The 26626-nt window shown below is 44.8% G+C and overlaps 1 protein-coding gene across 1 annotated transcript in view; it reads right to left on the bottom strand.

Annotated features, from left to right (window-relative positions):
* Nucleotides 1-2820: 2820 nt before the first annotated feature.
* Nucleotides 2821-26626, bottom strand: part of plxnb3 (plexin B3) — a 27047-nt gene continuing 3241 nt past the window's right edge. Inside the window, exons 2-36 of the mRNA XM_030783996.1 lie at nucleotides 22054-23203; nucleotides 18829-19008; nucleotides 17062-17190; nucleotides 16668-16768; nucleotides 16112-16244; nucleotides 15452-15611; nucleotides 14701-14809; nucleotides 14089-14197; nucleotides 13490-13615; nucleotides 13145-13255; nucleotides 12933-13023; nucleotides 12537-12703; nucleotides 12061-12212; nucleotides 11864-11969; nucleotides 11592-11728; nucleotides 11272-11445; nucleotides 11020-11185; nucleotides 10578-10820; nucleotides 10250-10405; nucleotides 9983-10131; nucleotides 9467-9567; nucleotides 8968-9185; nucleotides 7175-7353; nucleotides 6876-6942; nucleotides 6485-6631; nucleotides 5846-6005; nucleotides 5535-5638; nucleotides 5322-5409; nucleotides 5022-5188; nucleotides 4667-4827; nucleotides 4284-4431; nucleotides 4056-4120; nucleotides 3571-3646; nucleotides 3147-3221; nucleotides 2821-2925 (exon numbers count right to left, since the gene is read on the bottom strand). Coding sequence (XP_030639856.1) covers nucleotides 2821-2925; nucleotides 3147-3221; nucleotides 3571-3646; nucleotides 4056-4120; nucleotides 4284-4431; nucleotides 4667-4827; nucleotides 5022-5188; nucleotides 5322-5409; nucleotides 5535-5638; nucleotides 5846-6005; nucleotides 6485-6631; nucleotides 6876-6942; nucleotides 7175-7353; nucleotides 8968-9185; nucleotides 9467-9567; nucleotides 9983-10131; nucleotides 10250-10405; nucleotides 10578-10820; nucleotides 11020-11185; nucleotides 11272-11445; nucleotides 11592-11728; nucleotides 11864-11969; nucleotides 12061-12212; nucleotides 12537-12703; nucleotides 12933-13023; nucleotides 13145-13255; nucleotides 13490-13615; nucleotides 14089-14197; nucleotides 14701-14809; nucleotides 15452-15611; nucleotides 16112-16244; nucleotides 16668-16768; nucleotides 17062-17190; nucleotides 18829-19008; nucleotides 22054-23187 — 5694 coding nt within the window. The 5' untranslated portion in view covers nucleotides 23188-23203. The remainder of the gene's footprint in view (nucleotides 2926-3146; nucleotides 3222-3570; nucleotides 3647-4055; nucleotides 4121-4283; nucleotides 4432-4666; nucleotides 4828-5021; nucleotides 5189-5321; nucleotides 5410-5534; nucleotides 5639-5845; nucleotides 6006-6484; nucleotides 6632-6875; nucleotides 6943-7174; nucleotides 7354-8967; nucleotides 9186-9466; nucleotides 9568-9982; nucleotides 10132-10249; nucleotides 10406-10577; nucleotides 10821-11019; nucleotides 11186-11271; nucleotides 11446-11591; nucleotides 11729-11863; nucleotides 11970-12060; nucleotides 12213-12536; nucleotides 12704-12932; nucleotides 13024-13144; nucleotides 13256-13489; nucleotides 13616-14088; nucleotides 14198-14700; nucleotides 14810-15451; nucleotides 15612-16111; nucleotides 16245-16667; nucleotides 16769-17061; nucleotides 17191-18828; nucleotides 19009-22053; nucleotides 23204-26626) is intronic.

Here is a 26626-nt window from a genome sequence, read left to right as displayed (position 1 = left end):
TTAAAAATCAACATATATTCTTTTTTTTCCCTTGTATAAAATTGTGTAAAATATGAGCTGAGAGACTTGCTCCATAAATGCCACACAACAATCTTTTAGACAATGAACTCATTTGTCTGACTGGGCCACACTGAATACAAAACACCAAACTACTGCACAACCGGTATGTGAATGATAGGTACAGACCGCAGGAAAGAAGGGATTTAGCTTTGTTCAGCCATCAATCTTTTCTCTCAGAGAAAAGTCTATTTTACAGAAAGTTTGTTAATAGCTTCACCACCATGCAAAAAAAAAAAAAAAAAAAAAAAAAGGAAAAAAAAAAGAAAAGAAAAAGAGAGTCTGAAAACACATACACGCACACACACACACACACACACACACACAAAACACAACTGTATGCACACAGTCAAAATGGGACACTTGTGAATATGAAACACAAGTATCATGCGCCCGAGAACAGCCAGTTGTATCAGCCAGTCAGATATGAAGCATGCATCAATTAATGCTAATTAAGACTACACCAATAGGCCAAAACACATTGTCTAAGCAGGCTAATGAAAAATAAGCACACATTTGAGCAAATTACTTTTGATAGTATACTGCTGTTGCTTAGGTCACATTACAGGTGTGGAAACAGACCTGCCTCTCAGTACTAAACATTAATAAAACCTGATAAAACCCTGATCGTTCTAAATATAACAAAAAGAAAAAAAACCAAAACAACATAAATAAATAATCAAAACAAAAATTTTTTTTGACCTAAAAACAGAGAAATTGTATAACTAAAGCAAAGTTACACATTATACCAACAGCGGATTTAATTAAGCCACCCATGGACTGGATGTTAAAAATGGTACTAATATACAGCTATACATTTATTTCTTCATTTTTCTCCACTCATAACCATTCAGAGTTCACACAAAAAGGCCCCTGAAAGGACAAACACCTGTTTGAGCTCTTCAGCCATACAAATCAGCAAAGAAACATTTCAAAAGGCGATAACCAAAAATGTAAACACAAAGTGCTAGGGGGCAGAAGACAAAGTAGTACAACATTTCAGTGATTAAAAAAAAAAAAAAAATCAAAAAAGAGATTCATTAGCAATGCTAAAAAAACAAAAACAAATCTATGTACACTAGCTTCATTAGAATAATTAAAACCGGTAGCTATGTTTATTAAATCTGTTAAAACTAAACGAGGGTTTTCGACTTCAAGATTTTTAGGCAATACTGAAATCACTAAACGAGAGGTGAAGCGGCAATTCTGAGACAGACACTGCTGTTAATCCCGTTATAAAGCCCTGTACAAATGTAAATGAGATTGATTATGACAAATAAAGACTGTAAGAATCAGCTCGAACAAGCCCTTAACTTTTAACTCCTCAGGACAAAATGTCACGGTTTTGCTCTATTTTTCTTTGCTATTTGGCAAATGTCAAGCTTGTATGTTTTTAGCTGGTAGACATTAAAAAGGTTAGAAAGAAGGCACATTTGGCAGCTGTGTATAAACAAGCACAAAGTACAGTGTATAAGTTAGATTTCATTCAGTGTCTATGTTATGTTCCATCTCACTACTGGTTCCCCAATCTCCTCAAAGTCCTGAGCACTCCAATCAAATCACCATCTGACGACAGCTGATCCGACGCGTTCAAATCTCTGTAACCCCCCACTGTACCCCATTTCTCTGTGGAGAACGCAGAGCCGAGAGCACTTGCTCCTCAATGTGGAAAAAAAAATTAATAAAAACAGTTACGCAGGTTTGATAATCCTGTTAAAAAAAAACGTTACGAAAAATGTACTTCAGTCAGAGTATTAAGATATGTCCCTCAGTTGATTAAGGTATTAAGGTATTCATACACACCTTTCAGAATGAAACAGTAGACAGAAAACAAGCCAACAGGAAAGAAGAGAGTCACCTATGTGTCATCAAAATCCATACACAATGTTTTTTTTACCATAAAAAGTGTGCAATTCATAAATTCAATACTTGTTGTGGTTTTTTTGTGCTAATGTGCTTAAGTTTATCCAGTACACCATGTGATTCATTTTAAAAGCATTAACCATTAACTGCGGCATAAGATGTCGTGTGCAGATGAAAGTTTCTCCGACTTTTTTAAAAAAAAAAAAACAAAAACAAAAAAACCCCATCACCAGCGCTTGGAGATAAGCTCATCATAATGTACATGATACGATACAGTCTCTGGGATCACATGTCATGTGACCCCTCTTGACTACTATGGAACTCATGCACGAGTGCCACACAGGGACTTTGATTAGTAAGTAAAATAATTATACAAATATCTTTTTTTCTACATATCCCTTAAGCATGTATCAGCAAAGTCTTTACATATGTCAACAGATCATAGGCAGAAAACGAAATAAATATTCATATAACACAGCTATGCAGATACTCATATTGTCTCTCACAGTAGAAAATATTTAGAATGAGCCCATGCAAGCTTCTCACAAACACAGACACACACATACACATACCTCTCTAACAGATTAATACTAGAATGATTAGCATGTGGTGTTTGCAATAAAATATTTCTGCGTGTTGTATAATTGTTCAGTCCAAAGTTCCCTTCATCATAAATAATTTCTAAGGAGATAAGTTCCAAAAAAGATTTCCAATTCACTCAGTGTTACACAATCCTGGAAGGCTGGAGTAGTAGTCTGAGTAGAAAACAGGAAGAGCTTGAATTTGGTTGTCTCTGTGGCTGGTATGCACCAGCTGACTGGATTTTACACAGCAGTGACCAGGCTTTTCTCAGTAGTGTCGTATTTCTCAAAGACAGTCTAGAGGGTGAGAGGTCGGAGTTCAAAGGTCCGTGACTTTGTTCTCCACCAGGGCGGCGACCTGCTGTAGACGATAGGCTAACTGCATCTTTTGTCCTGCAGCGTCTTCCTCCAAAGCCATGATGATCTAAACACACACACACACACACACACATACACACACACACACACACACACACACACACACACACATACACACACACACACACACACACATACACACACACACACAGAGGGTTTCCCATTAAACTACACCGCAAAATTAAAAGGCAAAAAAACAAAGAAATAAAGCCTGTTTCCGCTTATCTTGTTGAAAAGTTAAATTTACTCATCCATCCATGTACTGACCTGGTCATAATACTTGTTGATGTATTTATAAAGTTCATGCAAGGCCACCAAACTGTTCATCTCTGAGGCAAAGCTCTAAACAGAGAAAACACAGAAAACACACACACACACACACACACAAAAATCAATCCTCAAATTTAGGTTATACATAACAAACATCAACATTCCACCAGCATTTTCCGTTTTAAGTACAAGTTCAGAATTGTTGAAATTTCAGAGATGAAATACATAAACAAGTTATACGCAATTCATACAAATCAACAATCAGCAACGACTAGTAAGGTAACACTAATATTAATCTGTTTCCTGCTTTCATTGTTTTTTTTTTTAGTGGATCCTGTATGAACAGAGCTCTATCCTTTACCAAAAGGACAGACTAAAATCTAACACAACAATCTCTCTACTCTAACACAGAGATCCTCACCCCTGATAACTCAGTGAGAGTGGAGTTCATTTCCTGGTAGCAGCCGGATGCTGCGCTGTGAATGTCACTGTAGTACCTGCGGGAAAAAAAAAACTTCGTCAGACATCACACGACAGTTAAACACGCTCATCTGTGTGTACAGGGTACACATATCTGACAAACACTAAGATCTGTATGTCTAAATCAAACAAATGATCGCAATCAGAGAATCTACACCCAGTGGGTGGAAGTGTAAATGGACATTAATCCACACATTCCAGTTTTAGCTTTGTGTTTTCAGACCTTTGCGAAGACACAGTTTTCATTACTGTCAAGCACACATGTAGAGTTAGGCACTTGTCTTCAAACAGACCTGAGGGGTATACTACAGAGAAGGACTTCTCACTTTACTGCATGAAAGCTAACGTCAAGACTCTTCAATGAGAATTGTTCTAGATATGAAATAAAAAAAAAAAATTGGTATTTTCTGGCATTTCGTGTCTCACCTCTCCACCAACTGTTTGTACCGAGGAATTTCTCTGGCGTATAGTAGCTTATTGACAGGAGAGTCCTGGAGAACACAAGGATAAAACAGTCATTCTTCTCCATTCTTCCCTTTTAGTCACCGCTGATATTTCAAACAGTTACAGAGTTTGGTTTGGTCTAATCGTTGAATACGCACTAACTGGAGCAAGAGAACATGAGTAAAAACGGGTGGGGGGGTGGGGTCTTACCCGGCCCACTTTGTGCTCTGACGTGGTGCAGGAGTCGATGAAGGTTTGGGCGATGACTGAGAGTACCGCGTCCACGCTGTCCGTCACCTGCACGTCAAACACAAACTGCGGGTTCTTCAGGATGTTTACCCAGAACCGTAAAGGCAAGCTGTGGACAGAGAGACAAAAAAAAAAAAAAGAGCACGTGTTTACTTCTTTAAATGATAAAAACAAAACAGATTCACCGGAGATCAAACGATTCAGGATCAGACGGTAAACAATGCTCAAATCACAACTTGTGTCATAAACTAAAAAAACAGTCATGTTTTTGTGTGTGTTTGTGACAAATGCTGCACTAGACACAGTGTACTGAGTTTGACAGGGCAGCAGATAGTAAAGTTAACCTGTTTGTTTTCCAGATGTGGACAGTCTCCGGGTCATGAATCTCATGTTTCTCTGCCATGTCATCCAGGAAGTCAAAGAAATATCTCACTGCTATTGGAGGTGGTCGCTTGGTGTTGAGAATGGCCGTGAACACGTCATCCACAAATTTCTGCAAGGTTCCCTGTGGTAGACAAATTTTCAGATGTATTCATCAAGTCTAAATATGTGCCTATACAGTCAGATCCAGATCGCTGATAAATGAAAAACTCTTGGGCCAGAAGTAACATCATTATTACTGTCACATTAGTAGCCAGATATTATTTTTACTGCACGTGTGTATGTGTGTGTGTGTGTGCTTGTGTGTGTGAGACAGACCTTCATGGAGAGCAGGCGTGTGAGGTATATCTCTGGAATAGCCTTAGCCCTCTCCCTCTCTCTCATGCTGCTCTTCCTGTGTTTGGGGATCTCAGGCTCTTCACTGGACTTCACCAGGTGCCACAGCCGCAGACCCTCCTCTTCCTCCCCCTCCAGCATGGGCGTCTCTACAGGGAGCAGAACGGGACAAACTCAGTCAGAGTATGCTTAATGTGTTAGACGTTCTTTATCGCGTCTTTCGAGTATACCAAACTGGACGAGACAATCTTAAGTTGTATGTTTGGAGCGTATATGACTTACTTTCTCCTGTTTGGAAGACCTGGTTGACTCCTGTAACAGCAGCGCTCTGACAGCGAGGGATAAGGGCCACCGTGGCCCCGTCCGGTACCTTGAGAAGAAGGTTAAGAGAGACCGAATGAGAATGAGTGGTGATCAGAGATGGTTACAACGGTACAGACAGCTCAGGACAGCACAGCGGTGATGTGGATACAGGTCAGCGGTCATGTGGGTTACCTTATAGTGCTGCAGAGTGTTCAGTCTCTTCCACTGACCCTGCACGATGGCTGTGACGTCATCGTCAGACAGCGTCAGGTGACCGGCCTGGCCCGCTCGCCACTCTGTGTGAAAACAGAAGCGTGAGCGGCGATTCCACCTGAATGGACAAGCTGTTTGGGAGAGTTTTTCGTAAAAGCTAAACTGGCGCGGACTCATCCCAGCTTTCTGTTCGTCAGTTCAGTTTTCAATCTAACAAATCAAACAGTATTTTCCTGTAATGGCTCGTGCCTCCAGCCTGCTGTGAAGGTGATAGACAACTGTAGCAATACCTAAGTCCAAGGAATCGGCAGTGGGTCTCTGAGAGAACGGCACTCCTTTGTAGATTTGGTCGAGGATTTTGTCCTTAACCTGTGTGATGGTATCGATGTCCAGAACCTTCACGGGGCAGGGCTGCACCTCCACGCCATTCTTCACTTGCACGGTGAGAGTCTGATGGAGAAACACACACACACACACACACACGGAATAAAGACAGGCACCCAAAGAACATCAAAGAAATTAGCAAAGAGTTACAAACATGAATGATGTAACAACTAGTTTAAAAAAGAATGAGAGAATGACAGGGATTATGAAAGGAAAAAAGAGGCAAAAAGATAAAAAAAAGAGAAAGAGAAGATGGAGAGATGGAGTAGGAGTATGAGCAGGAGTGACGAGGAGAGATGAGAGGAATGGAAATTTTTGAAGAAACGGTGAGAGTGGCAGTGAACAGTGAAGACTGTGAAGACTGAGCGTGCAATGGGTCCAACATTAGAGAGGAAAGAGGGAGAAGAAAAGAGAGAGGCCAGAGAAAGAGACCGAGAGACAGCCTGCAACTCGAGGAGAGAGAGAAGGAGTGGAACAGGGGGAGAGAGTGAAGGAGAGAAAAACGGAGGGAAGGAAGAAGTGAATGGCAGGTGAAGCGCTCTTACCATAGAGCAGTAGTCTATGCCTTCTCTGAGGAGGTGACTGTCGTTCAGCGTGCGTTTGGCTCTGCCCGTGACTGCATCTACTGGCCCTTTGTCCACCTGGTACTTAATGGCCCTGTAGAGCTTATACAGAGGCTCTCCTGCCACTTCCTACACACACACACACACGTAAAATGTAGCTGCTGTGTATCTGTATCTCCGTTAATTAATCAGGACAGAGGCTGGATGTTTCTCTAATTTTATCGTTCAGGGTTTCTCGCCCCATTTAGGGCCCATTCACGAGTGCCATAACATAAAACAATTTACACCACAGGGTTCCTTTGACAGTTTCCGTACTGTGAATCAGTAGATATTAATCACGATCTGCAGCGGAGGTCATTTCATTTACTCCTACCTTAAGGAAAGAGTAGAGACAAATGGACATCCAGTTGGTCAGCATCTTCTCCACAACTGTCTCAGTCCTTAAAACACAAACAAGAGCCCACACATGAGATGTAAAAGATTTAATGTAGCCAGATACGGATCAGGTATGCGTGCTGTTTCCTGGTCTCAGAGGACAGATATGAATTTAAAAGGACAGGAATCAGATATAATAAACAAACTGATAAACAAAGCCAGGTGTAGAAGTAGGGGCAACGTCCAGCCAAAGAGAGAGGGTTGTGTGGCTGAAACTGAGAGGTGTGTGGTTCGTACCTGCGAAGCATGAGTTTAGGATTCTTGTCCACATACTGCTGCACCAGATCTTCCAGTAGGGTCTTCATGACATCGGTGAAGTACTCAAGCTTGTCATGTAAAGCCATGGTGAGCAAGGAAGCCACGTAACCACGGTCACGCTGTGAAAAACTCGCCTGGCCCTCCAAAGTGTGGATGAACTGGTGCGGGTATACAAGAAGAGATAAAACGGCGACTAAGACGTGTTAAACATGTGTCTGTTTCACATCGTTTTTTTTTTTTTTAACGTTTCTGTGATCATGATCCGTGCTTCAGAGGAAATCCATATATTTTCACCTGATGAAGGCTGCAGATGAAAGCTGATTATTATGAATTTAAGAGTGATCTGCAAGGCTATGTCATCTCAGATTTCATTTCAAATGCTTCATTTAGTTCATGTTCAACAGACTTCTTCGCTATTTGGCAATGAATATTGAAATGTTCTGAAATATTTAAGTTCTGCTTCACTTTGGCGGCTTTGCCGTTTGGCAGTTTTATCTGCAGTGTTCCAGTGGAGGGATGAAGGTTCAATGTGGATTTCTCTTCCTAGACATCACAAACATGCCTCTCTGTTCAAACAGACAGTGGGCTGTATTCAGTGTGATAGGAATGTAAAATGAATGTGCTATAAAAAAATAAAAAAAACAACGTATCAAGTGTTTGAAGTTAAATGCTGAATCTTTGGGTTCAAACTGTCTGTTATAATACAGTAACTTGTCACGAGAGAGATTTTCAAACTGTCTAACTCTTTGTTTTAAACAGCCAAACTCTCAGAAGACTATAAAACCCTCAAAACTGTTACTCCTGTCAAAGTAGCAGTGACTTTAGGTAAATTAGTCACAATCAGTAAGAGACAGGCAACATTCATTAGTCCTTTTTCACTCTTAGGAGACTAACCTTTGAGTCGGTAAGTACTCTCACGTTAGTCTGTAAATTAGACCAGGAAAATCTGCCTATGGTGACAGTTATGTGCATTTATGTGCCATAAAAACTGCATTTCAATATTTCAGAGCTTCAAAAAATAACATAATGTCATTCATATAAGTCCCTCATATTAGAGTGTGTATAAACAGTGTGTCTTTGTTACAGATTTGACTGATGTAGGGTATAATAAGAAACCCGAGCAGTCACGGCACATCTGTATTCCATTCCCTCTCCTGCTGCACTGTCACATCTGGTGAATTTTCAGTGTAATATCTGGTGAATTTTCAGTGTAATATCTGGTGAATTTTTAGTGTAATGTGTGGTAAATTTTTAGTGTAATGTGTGGTGAATTTTCAGTGTAATATCTGGTGAATTTTTAGTGTAATATCTGGTGAATTTTCAGTGTAATATCTGGTGAATTTTTAGTGTAATTTCTGGAAAATTTTTAGTGTAATGTGTGGTGAATTTTTAGTGCAATGTCTGGTGAATTTTCAGTGTAATATCTGGTGAATTTTTAGTGTAATATCTGGTGAATTTTCAGTGTAATATCTGGTGAATTTTCAGTGTAATATCTGGTGAATTTTCAGTGCAATGTGTGGTGAATTTTCAGTGTAATGTGTGGTGAATTTTCAGTGTAATGTGTGGTGAATTTTCAGTGAAATATCCGGTGAATTTTCAGTGCAGTATCCAGTGAATTTTCAGTGAAATATCTGGTGAATTTTCAGTGAAATATCTGGTGAATTTTCAGTGTAATATCTGGTGAATTTTTAGTGTAATATCTGGTGAATTTTCAGTGTAATGTGTGATGAAAGAGTAATTCTGAAGAGTAATTCTGAATCTGAGGTACTCACCCGGATTAGGAAGAGGCGGTTGTTGAGCAGGTTGTTAAGCTGGCTCAAACCCTGTTCCACAGTCTGCCGACGGGATTCTGGTAAGTCCAAGCTCTGACTCAGTGGCGCCCCCCTTTGGCCAGGGAAGAAAACGCGCTCGGCGTAAGAACGGTAGTCGAGGAAGGGGATGCCGGGACCGCCCACGTCGCTACTCAGATCCATCATCTCGGTCATCAGATCTTCAGACAGAAAGAGATATCGAAACGCAACACATCGCTCATCAAGACAAGGCTTCTTAGCAAAGGACGAGATTTCTCAGTACGACTATACCGTCTTATGCAAGTCTTTTATTTCAGAACTGGCTTGTCTCAGAAACAGACCCAGTGGTGTTTTTGACACGGCATTTGACACAGTCCATAGGTTTCGTTGAGAAATCGTGAGCCGATGGATGGATGTATCCCAAATACTGGGTTAGTCCTAACATCTGCTGAGTGAGCTGTGAAAATAAACCCGCGCGTACCTGTGAATTCCTTCCTGCACTGGTCCCCCACGTTTATTTCCAGAGTTTCCAGCTGGAGAAGAACCTTTTTATAGTCTCGCAGGGCTTGTTTACTCTTCCGCCTGTGAGAGGAATGAGTCAGAACTCACACATCATCATTGTTTCTCAGCGCAGATATCATCTCACATTCCTTTTAAAGAAAAGAACGCTAAACTTATCAGGGGCCTGATAACATTCTAAAATGATCAAGTTTATGATGACACTTTTAAAATATTCAAAAAAGGCTTCTCAAAAAAATGTTTACTCTCTGTGGAAATTAGGAGCTCATAACCAATCTGGGGTAATTAAGGTACAGAATTAATGCCTGGAAAATATCATAATTTAAAAAAAAGTATCCCATGAGGCTGACCACGTCTCTCGAGCATCACGTGTCTGTGAACTACACTTTGCACTGTGAGAATGTATACAGACAGAGATGGAGAATGAGAATGGTGAAGAGTGTTAATAAGAGCACGTGTATTCCTGTTCAGTGCTTACCTGTACATAAGAATGATGACCAGAACAATGAGGACGACCACCGCCACGCCGGCAGCCAGGCCCACCTGAGCAACTAACGGCACAGGTGAGGATGGGCTGCTGTCATACTGGACTGGTCCCAGATCAAACACCAAATGACCCATTACCACCTGGAACACACATACGCACACTCGCATGTCACGCAGTATACCACACTTGAACACCTTTAACCAATCACCACAAAGGTCACTTTTTTTCTTGGAGCCTGATTGGTCGAGATGGACTCACCCGCAGCCGGGGCAGCTCAGAGTCCTCGCTCTCGGGCTGTTCCACGGGCGGCTCGCAGTACAAGGTCGTAATGTCCAGAGTCTTCACCTCGCACCTCTCAGTGCCCAGCCACGCCTCCACTTCCTCTTTAGTCATCGCAAGGGTCAAATCTCTACCCTGGAGAGCACACACAGCCAATGCACAAGGACTCTCAGTCTGAAGATCACATGCAAGGGCCTGTTCTCTTAATCACTGCTATCCACGCGGTCTAAATCTAATCCAAACTGTGAACCTGACCCCCCCTCCTCTGACTTCCTGATGCACTGGCGGGACGAGAGGGAGCACTCACCTCCACAGCAATCACTCCGTTTGAAGTGGGTTTGAAGTGATAGGGCTCATCTGGACTGTCATGGTTGAGGGGTTGTAAGTACGGGTTTGGGTGGTACGTGAACGCTTTCCCCTTGATGCTTTCAAAATCGATGTGAACGTTATCCATCTGAAACCACACCTTGGTCACCCGCGAGTCCCGCGGCACCTCGGGCGTAAAACAAGTCATCCGGTCAGACTGGACATCTTCACAACGTCCTTGTTTCTGAAACGCAGGAAACCGTGAAATTTACCGTTTGATCGTTTCGGTCAAAGGAATACAGTCAAATACCCGTGCTCTACAAGCAGACAAACTGTAGGCAAATCTGAAAAAAAATGAGCAAGATTACTAACCGAATAATAGAAATGTAACACGCACTAACAACAGATAAAAGGAGCGATCGTCGTACTTTAACATATCTTACCTTTTGCACAGTGTTATTAAAATCAACGTGCAGGTTTCTTGCTGAAATGTGACTGCGTCTCCGTCTGCGGACCAGGTAGTTTCCCGTCGGCTCAAACAGGAGAGACATCAGAGGCTGCTGTACGATGTCCAGGTTCTGGCCCCAAACAGAGATCGCACGTCCACCCCTGCAGAGGATTCAAACAAGGGCTCATGCATCTTTCAATCCAATTCAAGGCCTCGAATAAATAAGTAATAAAGCAAGCTTCCTCACCCAAAGAAGCTCTCTGTTGGTGCGGCATCAGTGATATTGGGATTCTTCAGATAACGGAAGGTAACGTTATGTACTATTCTCTCTGCCTTTCCAAACAACGCTTTGACGGCCACGTCTGCTGTTCGCTCGCTGGGACCCGTGCGACAGACCAGCTGAGAGTTTTCCACTTCCATACTGAATGACGGATGGAGAGAAGAAAGAGAGAAGAAGAGAAGAAAAGAAGTTTCTAGCTGTCCTGAGCTGCTTTTAATGAGGCGTAATAAAACTGGCCTGTGTCGTGTGTGTGACAGAGCGTATAACTAGAGGGTTAGAGGACTCACATATGGCAGGGCTGAGACCCCACGTAGACCTTCAGATCTCGCCTCTGTCCAGTCGTCAGTTTGGAACCTTTCACAGTGAGCAGTGTACCCCCTGCCACGGGACCCTTATCAGGTGCAATACCGCTGAGCTGCGGGTCCTGTCACCACATACACACACACACACACACACACACACACACACACACACAGGGAAGAGAGCATGAAGCAGTGGTGTTGATATGAAATGCTATGAATGGTAATGTGAGCTGTCCTCAGACTGAGGGAGGTCTCACCTGATAAGTGAAAGAGACATTGGAGTGTCCTGGGTCTGAATCTCCTACTCGGACGTTGACTGGTCCTGTAATCTCTCTGTCGCTGGGCTGAAGCTCACACACTATCCTGAAAAAAAACAACATAAAGAAACATGATGTAATTCTCACAGAACTGTTCTTTAGGCCAGTGAGACATCACACGTGCAAGGTCCGTTTACCTGGTGGATATGAGGTAACCCTCGGGCACAGGCTGGCATCCGAGCCCGGCCACAGTCACGCCTGTCTGGATGTCCTCGTATCTCTGGCCCAGGTTAGAGCCACTGATGGTCAGACGAATGCCTCCTTCCAACGGCCCGGTCAACGGATGGATCTGAACACAGCATGGAAAAAAGTTAAGGGCGTATAAAAGCGCTTGACAGTGGATGTTCATCTGTTTCAGTTAAAACACAGTTTCATGATAACAACTTTTCATTTCAGTGTTATAATGCAGTGTATTATCACATAGTTATGGTTTCTGCATCTATTCTCAAAATGGTTTAGAAAGTGTGTTCATTAGCTATGGACAGGGGGAGATTAAAATATTTCGTGTGTTCAGTGGGGATGGGATTAAAATGTAGGTATGTTAAGTAGGTGTGTTCAGTGAGTGGGTTAAAATATAGGTGTGTTTAGTAGGTGTGTTCAGTGAGTTCCGTACCTCAGTGATGGTTGGCAGTGGGCAGGTGTCTGCAGGGCTGGTCGAACAGGAACGGTTGAAAACACAACCAGGATTTTCTCCTTCACACCACACACAGCCATATTCTAATGACACTGCACGACACTGACTGCAGTCTGACTGGCCCACAGAGCAATCATAGAGTCTCACTACACACACACACACACACACACACACACACACACAGAAGCACACACATCAACAACCAGTGCTAGAAAAGTCAGACATGTAATATACAGAGAAAACACAATATCGAGAAAAAATGCTCTAATTCTGAAACATTCTGACACTCTCACATCTCACAAACAACTTTGTAAGATGTGTATGCATTCGGTTTGCAAACTTTTGTTTTCTAGGAGACAGAGCAGGGACACTTACGTCGTAGATGTGGAGCTGAGTCTATGTGTTGAGTGCCACTCTTTAGATAAACTGGGGCAGAATACTCCAGCTCTTTCAAAGTGTACTGAAACTGAAATCAAGGCAAACCAAATCTCACTCATGAACATGGCTTTAAAAATCACAACCATAAAATGTGTGTGTGTGTGTGTGTGTGTGTGTGCATGTGTGCTTTTGTATGTGTTTGTGTTTACCTGATGAGCAGCACATGTGAAGATGTCTGTGCCTTTGCCTTCGTCCAGGGTAGCAGGCAAAACAATCTCTTTTCCCTCGATGACCACCACACAGTCATAATCCCCCCTGTCCTTTAAAGAATATCAAACAATGCGTTTAAAATCACAGCCTGGCGGCAAACCGGCCCCCTGTCCCATTAGCATAAAACATGTTGTTGGCACACTGTCACATGCAGCCAGAGATAATGGCCTTTTTTAAATGCGCATCCATGAAACCACTCATCAAATGTCATCCTTTAATGCACGGAGCGGCAGGACGAGGATAATAGTGCCGTGAAAATCGAGGGCTCTGTGTGTGTGTGTTACCTTAAACATGTCCAGGTTTTTTCCCTGTAGAGTGAGCTGTGTGTCAAAGCCCACAGGGACCAGCGGAGAGCCCAACAGGGCAGACACACACGGGCAGGCGTCCAAACCACGGGGCTCTGACTGTGTCTGATTCACAACCATCACACACACACACACACACACACACACACAAATACACACACACACACACATACACGCACACACACACACACACACGCACACAGACACACATACACGCGCACACACACACACACACACACACACACACACATACACACACACACACACACACACACACACACCCCATTAATCTAGGCAAGGTGGTAAAAGGTAATTATTACAGTAGTAGAGGGGGAAAAAAACACTTGAGAGATTTGTCATTCTGTCCATTAAACCCAGACTGAGACTGGAGGACTGAGAGCCAGGAAATTTCCTGTAAAGTGACCTGAGACAATGACTCAAATGAATGCCCTCCAAATGAACCCTTAATGGGCGTGTGTCAGAAAAGCTGGAGGCAGCGTGTGAGGACGGTTGAAGACGGTGTTTGGAGAGGAGAAAAGACCGGGGCCCAGGGCAGTGGGAGTGGACTCAGTTTTTACCTTTGAGTTATAGATGATGTGCTCCTGGGCACAGTTTTCATTGTGTGTGCAAAGCTCATCTAGAGCACACCAATGACACGGCCAGTCACTGCTCACACACGCCATACACCTGGAGCAACAGAGATCCCGTTACCTCTCGCTTAAAACACGCACAACTCACATGTAGTATACGAGCTATTAATGGAACAAATACCATTACATAAATAAACTGTTAACAACATTTAAATAAACAAGTAGCTGGATCGCCTAAGATGAAATATTTGGCTGGATAATGACCGCTAAGAAATGTTCTTAGAAAAACTGTCTAACAGGTTTAGTCAGTCCGTCATTATGTATTAACTTACTGCCATACTAAGGGCCACAAACTCTCCTGATGTGTGAGCGTTTCACTATGTAGAGAGGCAAAGGGCATGTGTGCGTGCGTGTTAATGTGTGTGTGCGTGTGTGTGTGCGCGTGCGCGCGCATGTGTGTGTGTGTGTGTGTGTGTGTGCGTGCGTGCACATGTGTATGTGTGTGTGCACCACTGCGCGTGTGTGTGTGTGTGCGCGTGCGCGCGCGCGTGTGCGTATGTGTGTATATGTGTGTGTGTGCGCGTGCATGTGTATACTTACGGTGAGGTGGTGTTGAGTCGCCCCACGGCCTTGCAGTCATAAAAGGTCAGGTTGACATGTGCGATGGTCACCTCTCCAAATTTCAGTGCCACGCGCAGAACCATGTGATCTACGGAGCAGAGGACAAATGAGGGCTGTGCGACGACTCCGGCCGCCCTCACACACACACACACACACACACACACCCCGTCTTATTTCTTTTGTTTTCACCAACAACGCAGCTCCCCTCCAGCTCTGAAGAATGCACTTATTGGTGATGTGAGTCTAAACCGTAGCCCCACCCACATTCAAATTGTCATGTGACTGGGTCTTAGGAAAACACATGGATGTTGCTGTAGGCTGGGAATGGATATCTTAAGTGTACTGGTCTACCACCCAAGGTCTAACACACAAGGTCTTCAGTTACGTTCATTACTTTCCTTTAGGAAAATAATCAGAGCTAAAAGACAAAAAAAGGGACTCCTCACGTTAGAATACTTAAGAGTATTTCAATCGCCACAAATGTATTCTAGCAGTTTTCTGACTTTAAGAATGTTTGTTAGTGCGGTGACATAACCCTAGTGTCACAATATTTTCAAAAATGTTCATATAATCACTCACCAATGAGCAATTTAAGAGCTGTGGAATTGTATGTTACGTGAACAATCTAGAACTAATCTTATGATCAAGTTTCACTTTCTTTCTTTCTTTCGAACAGTGGGATATGGGACTAAAATAGCCTGGGTAATGTGATCCGGTCACAGAAGCATACCGTTGCCTGGTGGGCTTTGGGGGAGGAGCTCCGGTGAGGGTGACTGGCAGGTGATTTTATTCTCCATGACAACTGCAGACTGAGCGGGCAGGTTACCAAAAGCGCAAGAGAGAGACTCGCTTTCCGACAATGCAGGCAACTGTTCGACGGTAAAAGAGACCTGCAGGAAACAAAGAAACATTACAAACATTTATGAGTCATTTAGCCAGCAGTACATTGTTCACTGTTCACTTAAATGTACGTATACAGCTATGCTGCCAATTGCTCTCAGCAGACACGTATATTAAACATTCATAGGGTTTGGCAACTTGAATGCTCACAATGGCTTCTTTAGTGTAGTCAAACAAACAGAGAGATATTCACCGTTTCCCTGCACAGACTGCAGCACTAGCTAAGCTGAACCTGATTCTCAGGTCTACAGCACACACACAACACACAACATACACGGGCAAAGGACAAGTAAGGACAGCGTAATGTCCTCCTTATTGTCTGTAAATCAGAGCTAGCACCAACGCAGAGACAAACCACCTCCAGAGACACACGCTTTGTTTGTCCAAAAGAGGGGCCCGGAGCCCTGGTTAATGGTCATTATATTTTTTTTTCCCCCATTGTGAACATTTGCAGTGAGTACACCAGGGAGAAGACAGCATTTATACAAACCTGTGTTTCTTCATCTCTGCTGAGCAGAGCTGGGTCCAGACTCTGCATGCTGACACACTGCTGCGCGGGCCCGTAGCTCCAGAGCCAGTGGTTCCGCTGGGCGTTACGTTCACACTCCAGTTTCCGCGTGCACCTAACGGGACGGGGACGCGACCGTGTCACAGGGTGGCGTGGAGACCTGGTTCATTTGATCGCTTAGACCATTCATTCCGCTCTGTTTACTAACTCGCAACACAAACTCTAAAATCTATATGTACAAACACAAAGTCGCTCAAACGCGGAGATGTTTGTGAAATGGTCTGTTCGCATCGCCTTCAGGACATTTTCACCACAGAAAATTTCAATGTGTGAAACGTAAATATATACTTAAACAACGCCCGTAGGGACTCTTACAACATCGTACGGTGAGTCAGCCAACTGGAATTTATGCTACTTACACAAGTAAAATTATTTCACAAGAGTATAACAAAGTTCTGGACTAGATAACAAGGAAAACAGATCTGATTGGCCAACCTAAATGGGCAGGGTTAGGTAAAACTGGGAGTGGTCTTGGTACCTGCCCTCCAGCGTGCACCAGCCGCAGTACGGGTCTCTGGCCGACAGACAGGACTGGCAGTCCAAATGCTGATCGCACTGAGCCACCTCCAGCCGTGTGACCTGCATAAAACACACAGTGCCCTCAGTAAACAAAGAACGCACGCACACACACACACACACTCACAGACATATAGTTGCACTGGCTATGTTATTATATTAATCAATGTCATGGTGTATTAGCTAGATTCAGCATCAAACACAGATTTTCCGAGCAGAATTAGTATTTATGACAGATAAGACTTCTTTTTCCTTCCACACTGGAGCTGAGAGTGCAAATGATGCAGTGTTCTATTACAGTAGGTGTCTGATACAGTGTGGAGCAGTTCTGCTTTCCGCTGAAGCATTTTTCTCACCCTTTTCTCAGTCAGAGCATAAACATTTTGTCCCTTTGAGTCCAAAAGCAGATCAGCGTTGACAGGGCTGTCTTTATCCACCTCCACTGAGTCATACAGCGTTCCTGTGCCATTCTGATTCAAAAACACCTGCGTAAAGAACACACACACACACACACACACACACACAGATGTATAGTCACTATGGTTACAAAAAAAGATCCATAATAGACAGAGTAAACCTTTCTTCTTCATTTCCAAACCACACTTCATTTTGTATATTAAGTTCAAGAGGTCAATTGATCAGGTGTAAGCGCTCATATGCATTCATAAACAGACACCAGATTAGGGTATGTATTCACACACACAGACACACACACACAGTGAAAGAGCAATCTGTGCAGAGGGAAACACAGTCCTGTATTCAAGGCTGGGAATCTGTACAGGGGCCTGCCGACGATCAATTTCCACCCGGAGTTTTTTTTTTTTTTTTGGATAGTGTAAACAAGATGCCTGTTTTGTAGAGTTCAGCGCTGATATTTCATGCAAAACCGAGGAAAGTGGGGGATGAACACTCCTCCCTCTCCTCCTTTCCCTGAGCTCATCTATCAGCCTACCCAGAATGCCCTGCATGTGACTGCACCTCTGGGACACATCCTCCCAGAAGCACTTGTGTTCAGCAGTCAAAGTGTGTTCTTTAGCATTAGCTCCAGTCCCTACTTTAGCGCAACCCAACCCACCCCACCCCCCACCCCCCTCCTCCTCACCCTCACCCCCCACCCCCAACATGTGATTAGAGCCCTGGGGGCGAGATTAACCACGCTCTCCAGGCCTCAGACATTCCAGACAGCGCGTAAAAGGAGAAAACAGGCACGACGCAACAGCCAGTGGCATGCTGGTCCTATCACAACACCGTTTTCATACATTACATACAACACGGGGGCTGAGAGGCCGTGAATATGTTTACAGTCGCGCGAGGCGTTTGTCATACATCCGACCGTGACGGCAACTTCTGTGGCTTCACGCTCGAAACTCTAAGTTTTGACCGAGGGTGGGGGGGGGGGGGGGGGGGGGTCCAGAAAGCGTGTCATTGCAAGAGGATGAAATGCTTATCACATTCGTAAGAAATTACCGATAGGATTCCACGAACGCTGGGATTGTTGCCTTTCTGTTTCAGAGGAACGGGAATGACGGGACTAGAGTGATGAACATTTCAAAGTTTTTGCATGCTCTGACTCGTCTGATACAGCATTCCTTAAATTGTAACCATACTGCTCAGCAAAAGCAAGATTTCCTACTTGTCATCTCAAAGTCCACCATGCAGTGCACAGTGTATGCTTTCTCTTCGTTCTGTTATTAAGTGTGACAGGTGCATTTCCAATCCTTTTACTCCAGAAAATAGTCCTTGGCCCTTGGGGCCAGGATTCAAAACCAGAGCTATTTATCGGTTTGTTTGTTTGTTTGTTTACATAGTAGTGTTAGTGAAACACAACTAACATGTTTAAAAAAAACAAAGTGTCACTTTGTGACAGGAGCCAAGTACACGCTCCCTTAACTTCGCTATAAATCCATATTTTCTAAGAGTTTCAAAGGGGGGGGGATCAACAAATTCAACAGACGATACAAAAGTCAAGCGTCGAGATGACAGGGAAATCTTCGGGGAGCAGAAACCAAAGAAAAACAAAAGCTGCTCCCCATGGTCTGTTCAGGGAATGAAACTGGGTGGGAGTTCTGTCACTCTGGTGCTGGGGAGACCCGTTACCGTGGTAAGGATGAAACGGTACGTACCTTGTGCAGCTGCCCACTCTTGTCCCCCAAGAGAGCGATGGTGTGTCCTGCTTCAGTAGCCGTGGTAACAGCCGTGAGCTGGGTGGTCCTTTCCAGAAAGGGCGAGGCCTTAAGGGCAACGGTGCTGGCGATCGGATTGGGGGTGTGTTCGCCTCCGCAGGGGTATTCATTCAGCGAGTCCTGCGGCATAAGATCCAATCTGTCAGAGGGTGACTATTTAACACCGACAGCTATGACAATGGGCCTTGAGGCCAACGTGCGAGACGTTAGACAGACACGCTGAACAGATAGGGGGGGGGGGGGGTCGATTCAAATCAAGGTCAACAGGAGTTTTAACGTTCCGCTGCTCGTTTTGTGAGATGTCGTACGGCTCCGTTTCTGACTGCGTGCCGCGTTCTCGTTTTCTTCTGATTTGCATTCCCTGATTATCTTTCCCAACTTCATTCTTGACCTCTCTTCTCTGCTAAAACATCTCAGATCTACTTTAACTTTCAAGTGTCTCTCACACGCAAAGATTCTCAAAGAGCGTCTCTGCACGCATGCATTTTGGCTTAGATTTTCATCTCCTTCCTTGATAAAACAGACTAACTGGTCTGACAATAGGCCCTCACAAACTGGTGCCGGTCAGAGGAGCATGGGTACCCCCTCTTGAGTCTCGGGCTGTCTGAATGTTTTGGTGACAGGAGCTTTTTAATGTCAGCGTTGTCTTGGGGTTGCCCATAGGAATTCTCAGGTCTCAGGTATTCTTTCATGCTGCTTTGTGACAATATTTGCTGGAAACGGCATCATATCGGTAAAGTAAAACGGAAGGAGAACAGAATTGCAAATGGATCACATTGTGATACTTCATGTGCAGTAACAGTGGGTCGTGACCAGCAGGGGGAGGCCAGAAGAACACAGATGTGATCCGGCTGACCTCTCTCAAACAGGCTGTTAAACAATTACACGACGGCACAGAGACAGTCTATGTGACCGATCACTGAGTGACATTTTTTTAACATAAACAAATCATCACAAGATGGAATCTGATGGGTAACGACCAACAGGCTGTGCTGAGCACACTGCTGCCGTTATTACAACACAAATGCTCAGTTCAGACAGAAATGTTGCACTCTCCTTTTCCCTCTGACCTAGCAAGAAACACGGTTCACTCGAAAATTCGCCTGGAAGCGTTGTGAACCCAATACAAATACACATTACAGTGGGCGGAGATCCTTTTTTCACATTTTAGCGTGCAATGGAAAATACCATGAAAGCACACCTCTGCAGGTTTGCTTAACCCTCTGGCTACAACTCCAAATTATTTTAAGTTTCGTTCCAAGTACGCGGTGTGTGTGTGTGTATGTGTGTGTGTGTGTGTGTATGTGTGTGTGTGTGTGGAGGGGGCTAACACAGCGAATTTAAGGCACTGATAATGACACCAGTCAGTTTTACACGTCTGTCTTTTGAGCGTAAAGAACGACACAATAAAAACCACACGCACAAAAGTCTGTTGGAGACAGAAATGTACACATGTAGGAGAAGCTTTTAGCGTTGAGCCCTGAACGTTGTTATTCTTAAACTAATGCTATTCTGGAGCTGCAGCTGTCAGCCTGGGTGGACACACAGACACAATGAGAGAGGGCTTAAGCTGGTGCCTGAGGGAAAGTGGGGGTGTGAGAGCAGAGTGCAGACTGAAGATTGGCATATGTTTAAGGTCATAGTCCAATGTTCACACATGCCAAGAATTATGAAAATATAAAAGAAACCTTCAGAAAACTAATACCACGTGCCAGGAACGCATCAATATGCATTTAGAACATATATATATATGTGTGTGTGTGTGTGTGTGTGTGAAACGTGTGAACCCAGTGCATTAAATGAAATGCGTGTGTGGTACTGGTGTATCAGAGTGTGTTATAATGGAGGGTTATAGTGTTACATAAGCAGTGGTGTGTTTGTTAGGTCAGTATGCCGGTGGTCAGTAGATTAATGGAGTGGTCAGTGGGCTGAGAGAGGATGTGGGTCACCAGAGCTTGTCCAGCTGCTGAGTTAAGCTGGATTTAAGCACCCCTCCCCAATGCCCAGAGAACCAAAACACAACCAAAGAGAAAGCCATGTGTAGAGAATCACGAAAGCCACACGTCCCTCTCTCTCTCTCACACACACACACACACACACACACACGCAGACTCTCACATAACATATTCTCTCTCACACTCACACAGTCTCTCTCACACACACACTTACACACACATTCGCACTCGACACACAGACTCACACAGAGTCTCACACACACACACACACAGACTGTCACACACACTCATACTCACAAAAAGACCCTGACACACTCACACAGACTCTCACACCCACTCGCACTCACGCAAAGACTCGGACACACTCTCACTCGTGTGAAATAACAGCCGCTGTTCTGTGTACCATATCATTTTCGTTTTTGAATTGCCCAATATGAATGGAATTCTTTTTTTTTTTTTTGCGATAAAGGGGCCTGAGATGATACGAGGACCCCACGCAGAGAGGCGGGCTCTCGTCCAAACGCAGGCTTCACTCCGCAGATTAGAGCCCCTCCGTCCAACGGCAGCTGGAAATTAATCTGTGTCAGCACCGAGGCAGCTGTCACTCACTGATTTACACCGGTCCCTTTCGCCCCCCGGCCCGGCTGACCCCGATCTGGCCAGGCCGACCGCGCGCGCCGCGCTCTGGCCTCGCGGACCCAACCGGCCCGGCTCCTGCGGCTCTCTAAATAGGTCCTGCGGCACTCAGAGGCTGTCTCGCTCTGCGCTACTTACAGCTCTTTAGCTACAGATTTAGCCCTCATTAAAAGGCCCCCCAACCTATGCCGTCAGCCACTCCCACAGCTGAGTTAAAGCCCTCGCTGTCAAAGCCAGCCAAGAGCTGACAGCGGCCGCAAGCATCACAGCAGTGGGTGGTGTCACTCTAAACGCCACATTAGATTTGGTCAAGCAGAGAGATTTAAGAGAACACTACAATCCTGCAACAGAAAAAACAAATCCGTACTCATTTGAACTCTTAGGGTGTGTAAACGGTAGGGCAGAAGTCAGAGGAAAGTGAATGAGGGTCTACTACGGCTACAAGCTTTAAAAAAAAAAAGGGCATTTTACAGGTTTTTCTAAGAAGCGTTAGTCAGAATGAGATTCGGAGATTAGTCAGGCTGAGAGAGAGAGAGAGAGAGAATGTGGTTTTGGTGTGTAAACAAAGTTTTACCTTGGGCAGTCGAAGACATTTGGAGGACACTCCGTAGGCGATGTAGGCTTCCTCTTGGTTGCTGTCCGATTTGCCTTCCTGTGTGTAACACAGCAGCTGGGCGTGACGCAGCGCGGAGTCTAGCTGCTCCATGCTGTACGCGCACAGAGCCGAACGCTCCGTAGGCGTCGGAGTTGACGCCTGGCCCGCCGCCATAGCAACGAAGAGGGTGGATGCTCCTTGGTGGGTCCCTAGACTGGCAGCTTGCGCCAGGTTGTAATCTTTCCCGCAGGAGAGCGGCACCTCCACGTAGGAGTAGAAGCTGGAGTCTTCGACGCAGATGCGCGAGGCGTACGTCCGGTACTCTCGGTTGTAACGGCGGGAAAACAGAAAGTAGATATGCTTGTTGTGGTACAGAGCCGTGACAAAGTTGTTGTTGAACTCTGAATAGCTGCCCACTACCAACTTGCCCAGATCCTCGTGGGAGAAGGCACGAGCCACGTGCTCCGGCGTGGTGGCCACCCAGCGAATGGTTATGGGAGGAATGCCTCCCGGGCCTTTGCTGGTGTAGCCACGGCCGACCAGCATCCGCCAGCCCGTCTTGTTGGGTTTCACCAGCACCCCGACCGTGGAGACGCGCGGATCGTTGGCCACCACGTACTGGGTGTCCACAGGGTTGGCCGTCTGGTACAAGACTTCCGACACGTTTCCCAGACTCCGTTTCTCGCAGATGCCCTGCAGGGCGGTTCCGCACACGATCAGACTCCGAGGTTCCCCCCCTTCCTCCAGCAGCAGGAGCTTGTTGGTGTTGTTCATCATCTTCGCTTGCGTACAGTCTTTCTTGTCGATGGGGGGCAAGCACTCAGGACTGTCCAGTTTGGGTCCTGTTCTCCCCCATGACAGGAGCTGCAAGTCAGAGGAGAGGTGGTAGAGAGCATTGACACCCCCGACGTACACATGTCCTGAGCCGGGGTCCAGGAGCATGTGGTTCAAGGGAGCTTTGTTGACCGATGTGAACGCAGGGTTGGGCAGGACACTGGGGGGACGGGCGGCCACCTTGTGGGTCTCATTCAGGGTGAAGGGCAACAGCAAGAGTAATACCAGGGGCCTCCACCAGATGGCGAGGAGGAGCAGCAGGGGAGCAACAGCTGGCATGGCACCCCCTTACCTGCTTCAGAGAGAAAGAGAGAAGTGGGGATGAAAGTAAATGGAGAGGGGGGGGGGGGGGGGAGAAAAAGAGGGGATGGGGGAAGGAAGAGTGTGAGTACGAAGTGAGTGGGGGAAGGAAAGTGGGGAAGTGTGTGTGAAAGTGAGGAAGAGAGTGAAGAAGGAAAGCGAGAGAGTCAGATAAGACAGGAGACAGGAAAGGGAGGGGGGAGAGAAAGAGAGAGAGAGCGAGAGCAAGAACGAGAGAGAGAGAGAGAGAGAGAAAAAGGGAGAGGGAGAGAGAGACAGAGAGAGAGAAAAAGACAAATGTTAGGTTAACACAAACACACCACAGAGAATACCTACTGCAGCACAACACTGTGCTTCACAAAGACTTCTGGCTTCAAACAGTTGCCTCTGTTCTTCAAAGCCCTGCCACCTTCACACAGCTACAATATGATGCTCAACTGACAGCTTTGGTCCAGTTGAATGAAAGCCATATGTTTGAGAGAAACAGGGCAGAAAAATACTGGAGTCTACTTCATCAGACTTGGAATGCAAGGCACTGCAGTAAACAAAGGTTGAGCACCTGATAAAAACATTACCAGAGCAAGAGAGAAACACGGGCAAATGACATCAGAGAGCGTTTCCGTTAATGCTCGTACCCACGCGACAAGAAACAGAGCGTCTGATTCCCGGCATTCTAGTGACCGGTTAGCTGCTTCACCGGATGACAAGGGGAGTTTTCCATAAGCATAGACTCATCAAAATCTGATAGAAAAAATTTTTAAAAAATGTTTGCGTGAAGAACCAGTCTGTTGAATTATACATGATCCCTGAAGCTGCTTTCTCCCTGATTTTGAGATAAATGTGAGAACCGCAAGAGTGTGTTCACTTCAGAGCACAGAAACATCATTAAATCCACAACAGAGAAGAAATCAAATGCACCTGTTATGTTCGAGCACACAGAGGACCACATACCTTATCTGACATCACATTCTTATCTTTACATAGAGTTTTTGTACTAATTTTTTTTTTTTTTTTTTCTTTTTCGCAGAACCTCCTTTTTGCGAACCTCCTTTCATTTTGGCGGGGGGAAGAAAAAAAAGCAACAGAGGACATAGAGAGATGAGTGAGAGAGAAATTCATCTTTAATTCATGCTGCAGCAGAGACGTCTTGGGGGCTTGGTATATGAAAGATGAAACTTGATCAGTATGCATAACATTTTACCTCGTCTCCACAGACTAACATCTTCACCTTCAAAGGGGGTTACACCAAAAAAAAGGACAGCTTGACACGGCATTACGATGATCCGCCTTTTTTTTTTTTTTTTTTTCAATTAGGACCCCGGTCGAAAAAGTTCGCACCGCTCCGTGTTTACGAGGAGGGAAAGTTCATCGGCTTTTTCTCGCCGTCGCATCGACTTGCGGTCGAGATATCTGCGTTTAATGAACATGATCAAAGGAAATGCTAGGAGGTAGGCAGCACTGTTTTGGCTCCAGACAGAGACCAGAGAGACGGTTTTTGTCTGATCCAGCCAAAAACGTGGATCTGTTCTAAGACGTAGCCTTACGCTCCCATTTGGACGGGCTTTACAAACTGGACGGGTTTACAAAGGCTGAAGCAACTCCCCATCAAAACCATATTAAATCAGCCAAACATCCACAGTAAGCCAAACTGAAAAAGTTTACAAATGCATTTCCTTTGCAGCCAAAAACACGCAATACAGAGACGCTGACGTCCGAAAAAGTAACTGTTGCTTAATCCATTGATATTATTCTATCCATTAGGCTATTGCCACACCATTTTATCACCACACAGGTGATTATGGAATTGAATAAATTCATCCAGTGAGAATAGAGATCAGACACTGACTAACTGGACGGACAACTGAATAATGTTGTTTTCTTGCATACATGTCGAGACAGCACAGTTCAGAGTTGGGACCACAATAAGGAAACCATGTGAAACACAATGAATACAGGACCTAGTGTGCACACGGTGTCAAAGTAGTCAGATCCACCGACTAAATTATATCTTTTTTTTTTTTTTTTTTTTTGCAGCATCAGCACTCAAATCGCTCTCGTTAAATGCTAATAACCATTCCGCGGCATGGGGATAAAAATCTCCCTGCTGTCTGTCAGTGGGCGGGAGTCCCCGTATTTATGCAGAGAGAGCACGCTCGGAGTGTACAGGAGGCCGTGTAAGAAAGACACGTTTGGTTGAATTCATGAAAAACGTCATTACTAGACAGCAAGAGTAATGAATGGAAAAGGACCTCCTGCAGTAGCATAAAAAAATGTATTTGGAATACATGAAAGCGTTCCCTATTCAGAGGCCTTTTGGAAATGATGCACGCGCATTCTCAGCGGTGTACCGGCTACAATATTTCAGCTCTGAAATGGGTTATTTATATGAATGTGTTTTCTACGTTGACATTTGACCCAAGCCAGGTGCACTAAAGTTGACCCCTCCCCTCCCCTGTTCTCCCTCTCCCGCGCCCTTCCTCCTCCCTTCCCTCCTCCTCCCTCTCTTTCTCTCTATAAAACTGTCCAGCTCCTGTTTTGTCCTGAACAATGGCAAACTGAGCACATTCTCGCTGGGTCTCGTACTTTACTCCACAGCACTGTCAAAATTCTCCTCATTAACACCATACACAGCAGCCATGGCAATTACTCTGTGTGTGTGCAGACACACACACACACACACATTTACCCACCCATCGAACACCGCCGCCTAAAATACAGACAGACAGTCTCGGCAGCAGACACAGAAACTCATTCATACCCATGCACACTCACACACACACACACTATCAGACGCAGACAGACAGACACACACACACACACACACACAAACACATACGCAAACAAATAGCTGAAGGCCGTCACACAAAGCCCGCAGCTTTCACATTCAGGTAGAGAGACAGAGAATGAAAAGTGCTTTTGAGGCCACCGAGAGCTCTCAAGAAAAAACCAACAGTCAGTCATTTAAACCCCACCCATGTTCTGTGCTGGAGTCAGGAAGTCAGAGAGATTTTCCTCAGCAAGTCTGCAGTCTGCATCCATTAAAAAGCCACTACATCTGTCCCCTAAGAGTCCGCATTAACAGACTTATGCTACAATTTAAATACAAAACAGTTTTATTAAAATAGATCACGCTCCATTTAGCAGGCAATTGTAAGTTAATCTGTTTGAATGAACGAACACCAATTTAGAGTGCTCGTAACAAGGCGAGCCATAAAACTAGCAAGGTGTGGAAAATGGTAAAACGCTTTGTCTGGATGAAGGATCAATCTGAAAAGCATGGAAACAAAATGGTGCGTCTGGTTCACATGCCACACAAAAGAGGGCACGGGGTTTTTTGGGCACAGCGGTAACGGCAGACGCGGGCACGGCCAAAAATGGGCGGAATGCGGGAAAAATTTCGCCGGTAATAAACCGGGAG

The sequence above is a fragment of the Chanos chanos genome, chromosome 9 (assembly GCF_902362185.1).
Source record: "Chanos chanos chromosome 9, fChaCha1.1, whole genome shotgun sequence".
Lineage (NCBI taxonomy): Eukaryota > Metazoa > Chordata > Actinopteri > Gonorynchiformes > Chanidae > Chanos > Chanos chanos.
Note: the sequence above shows the minus strand (reverse complement) of the source record. Positions and strands in the feature narration are given on the sequence as shown.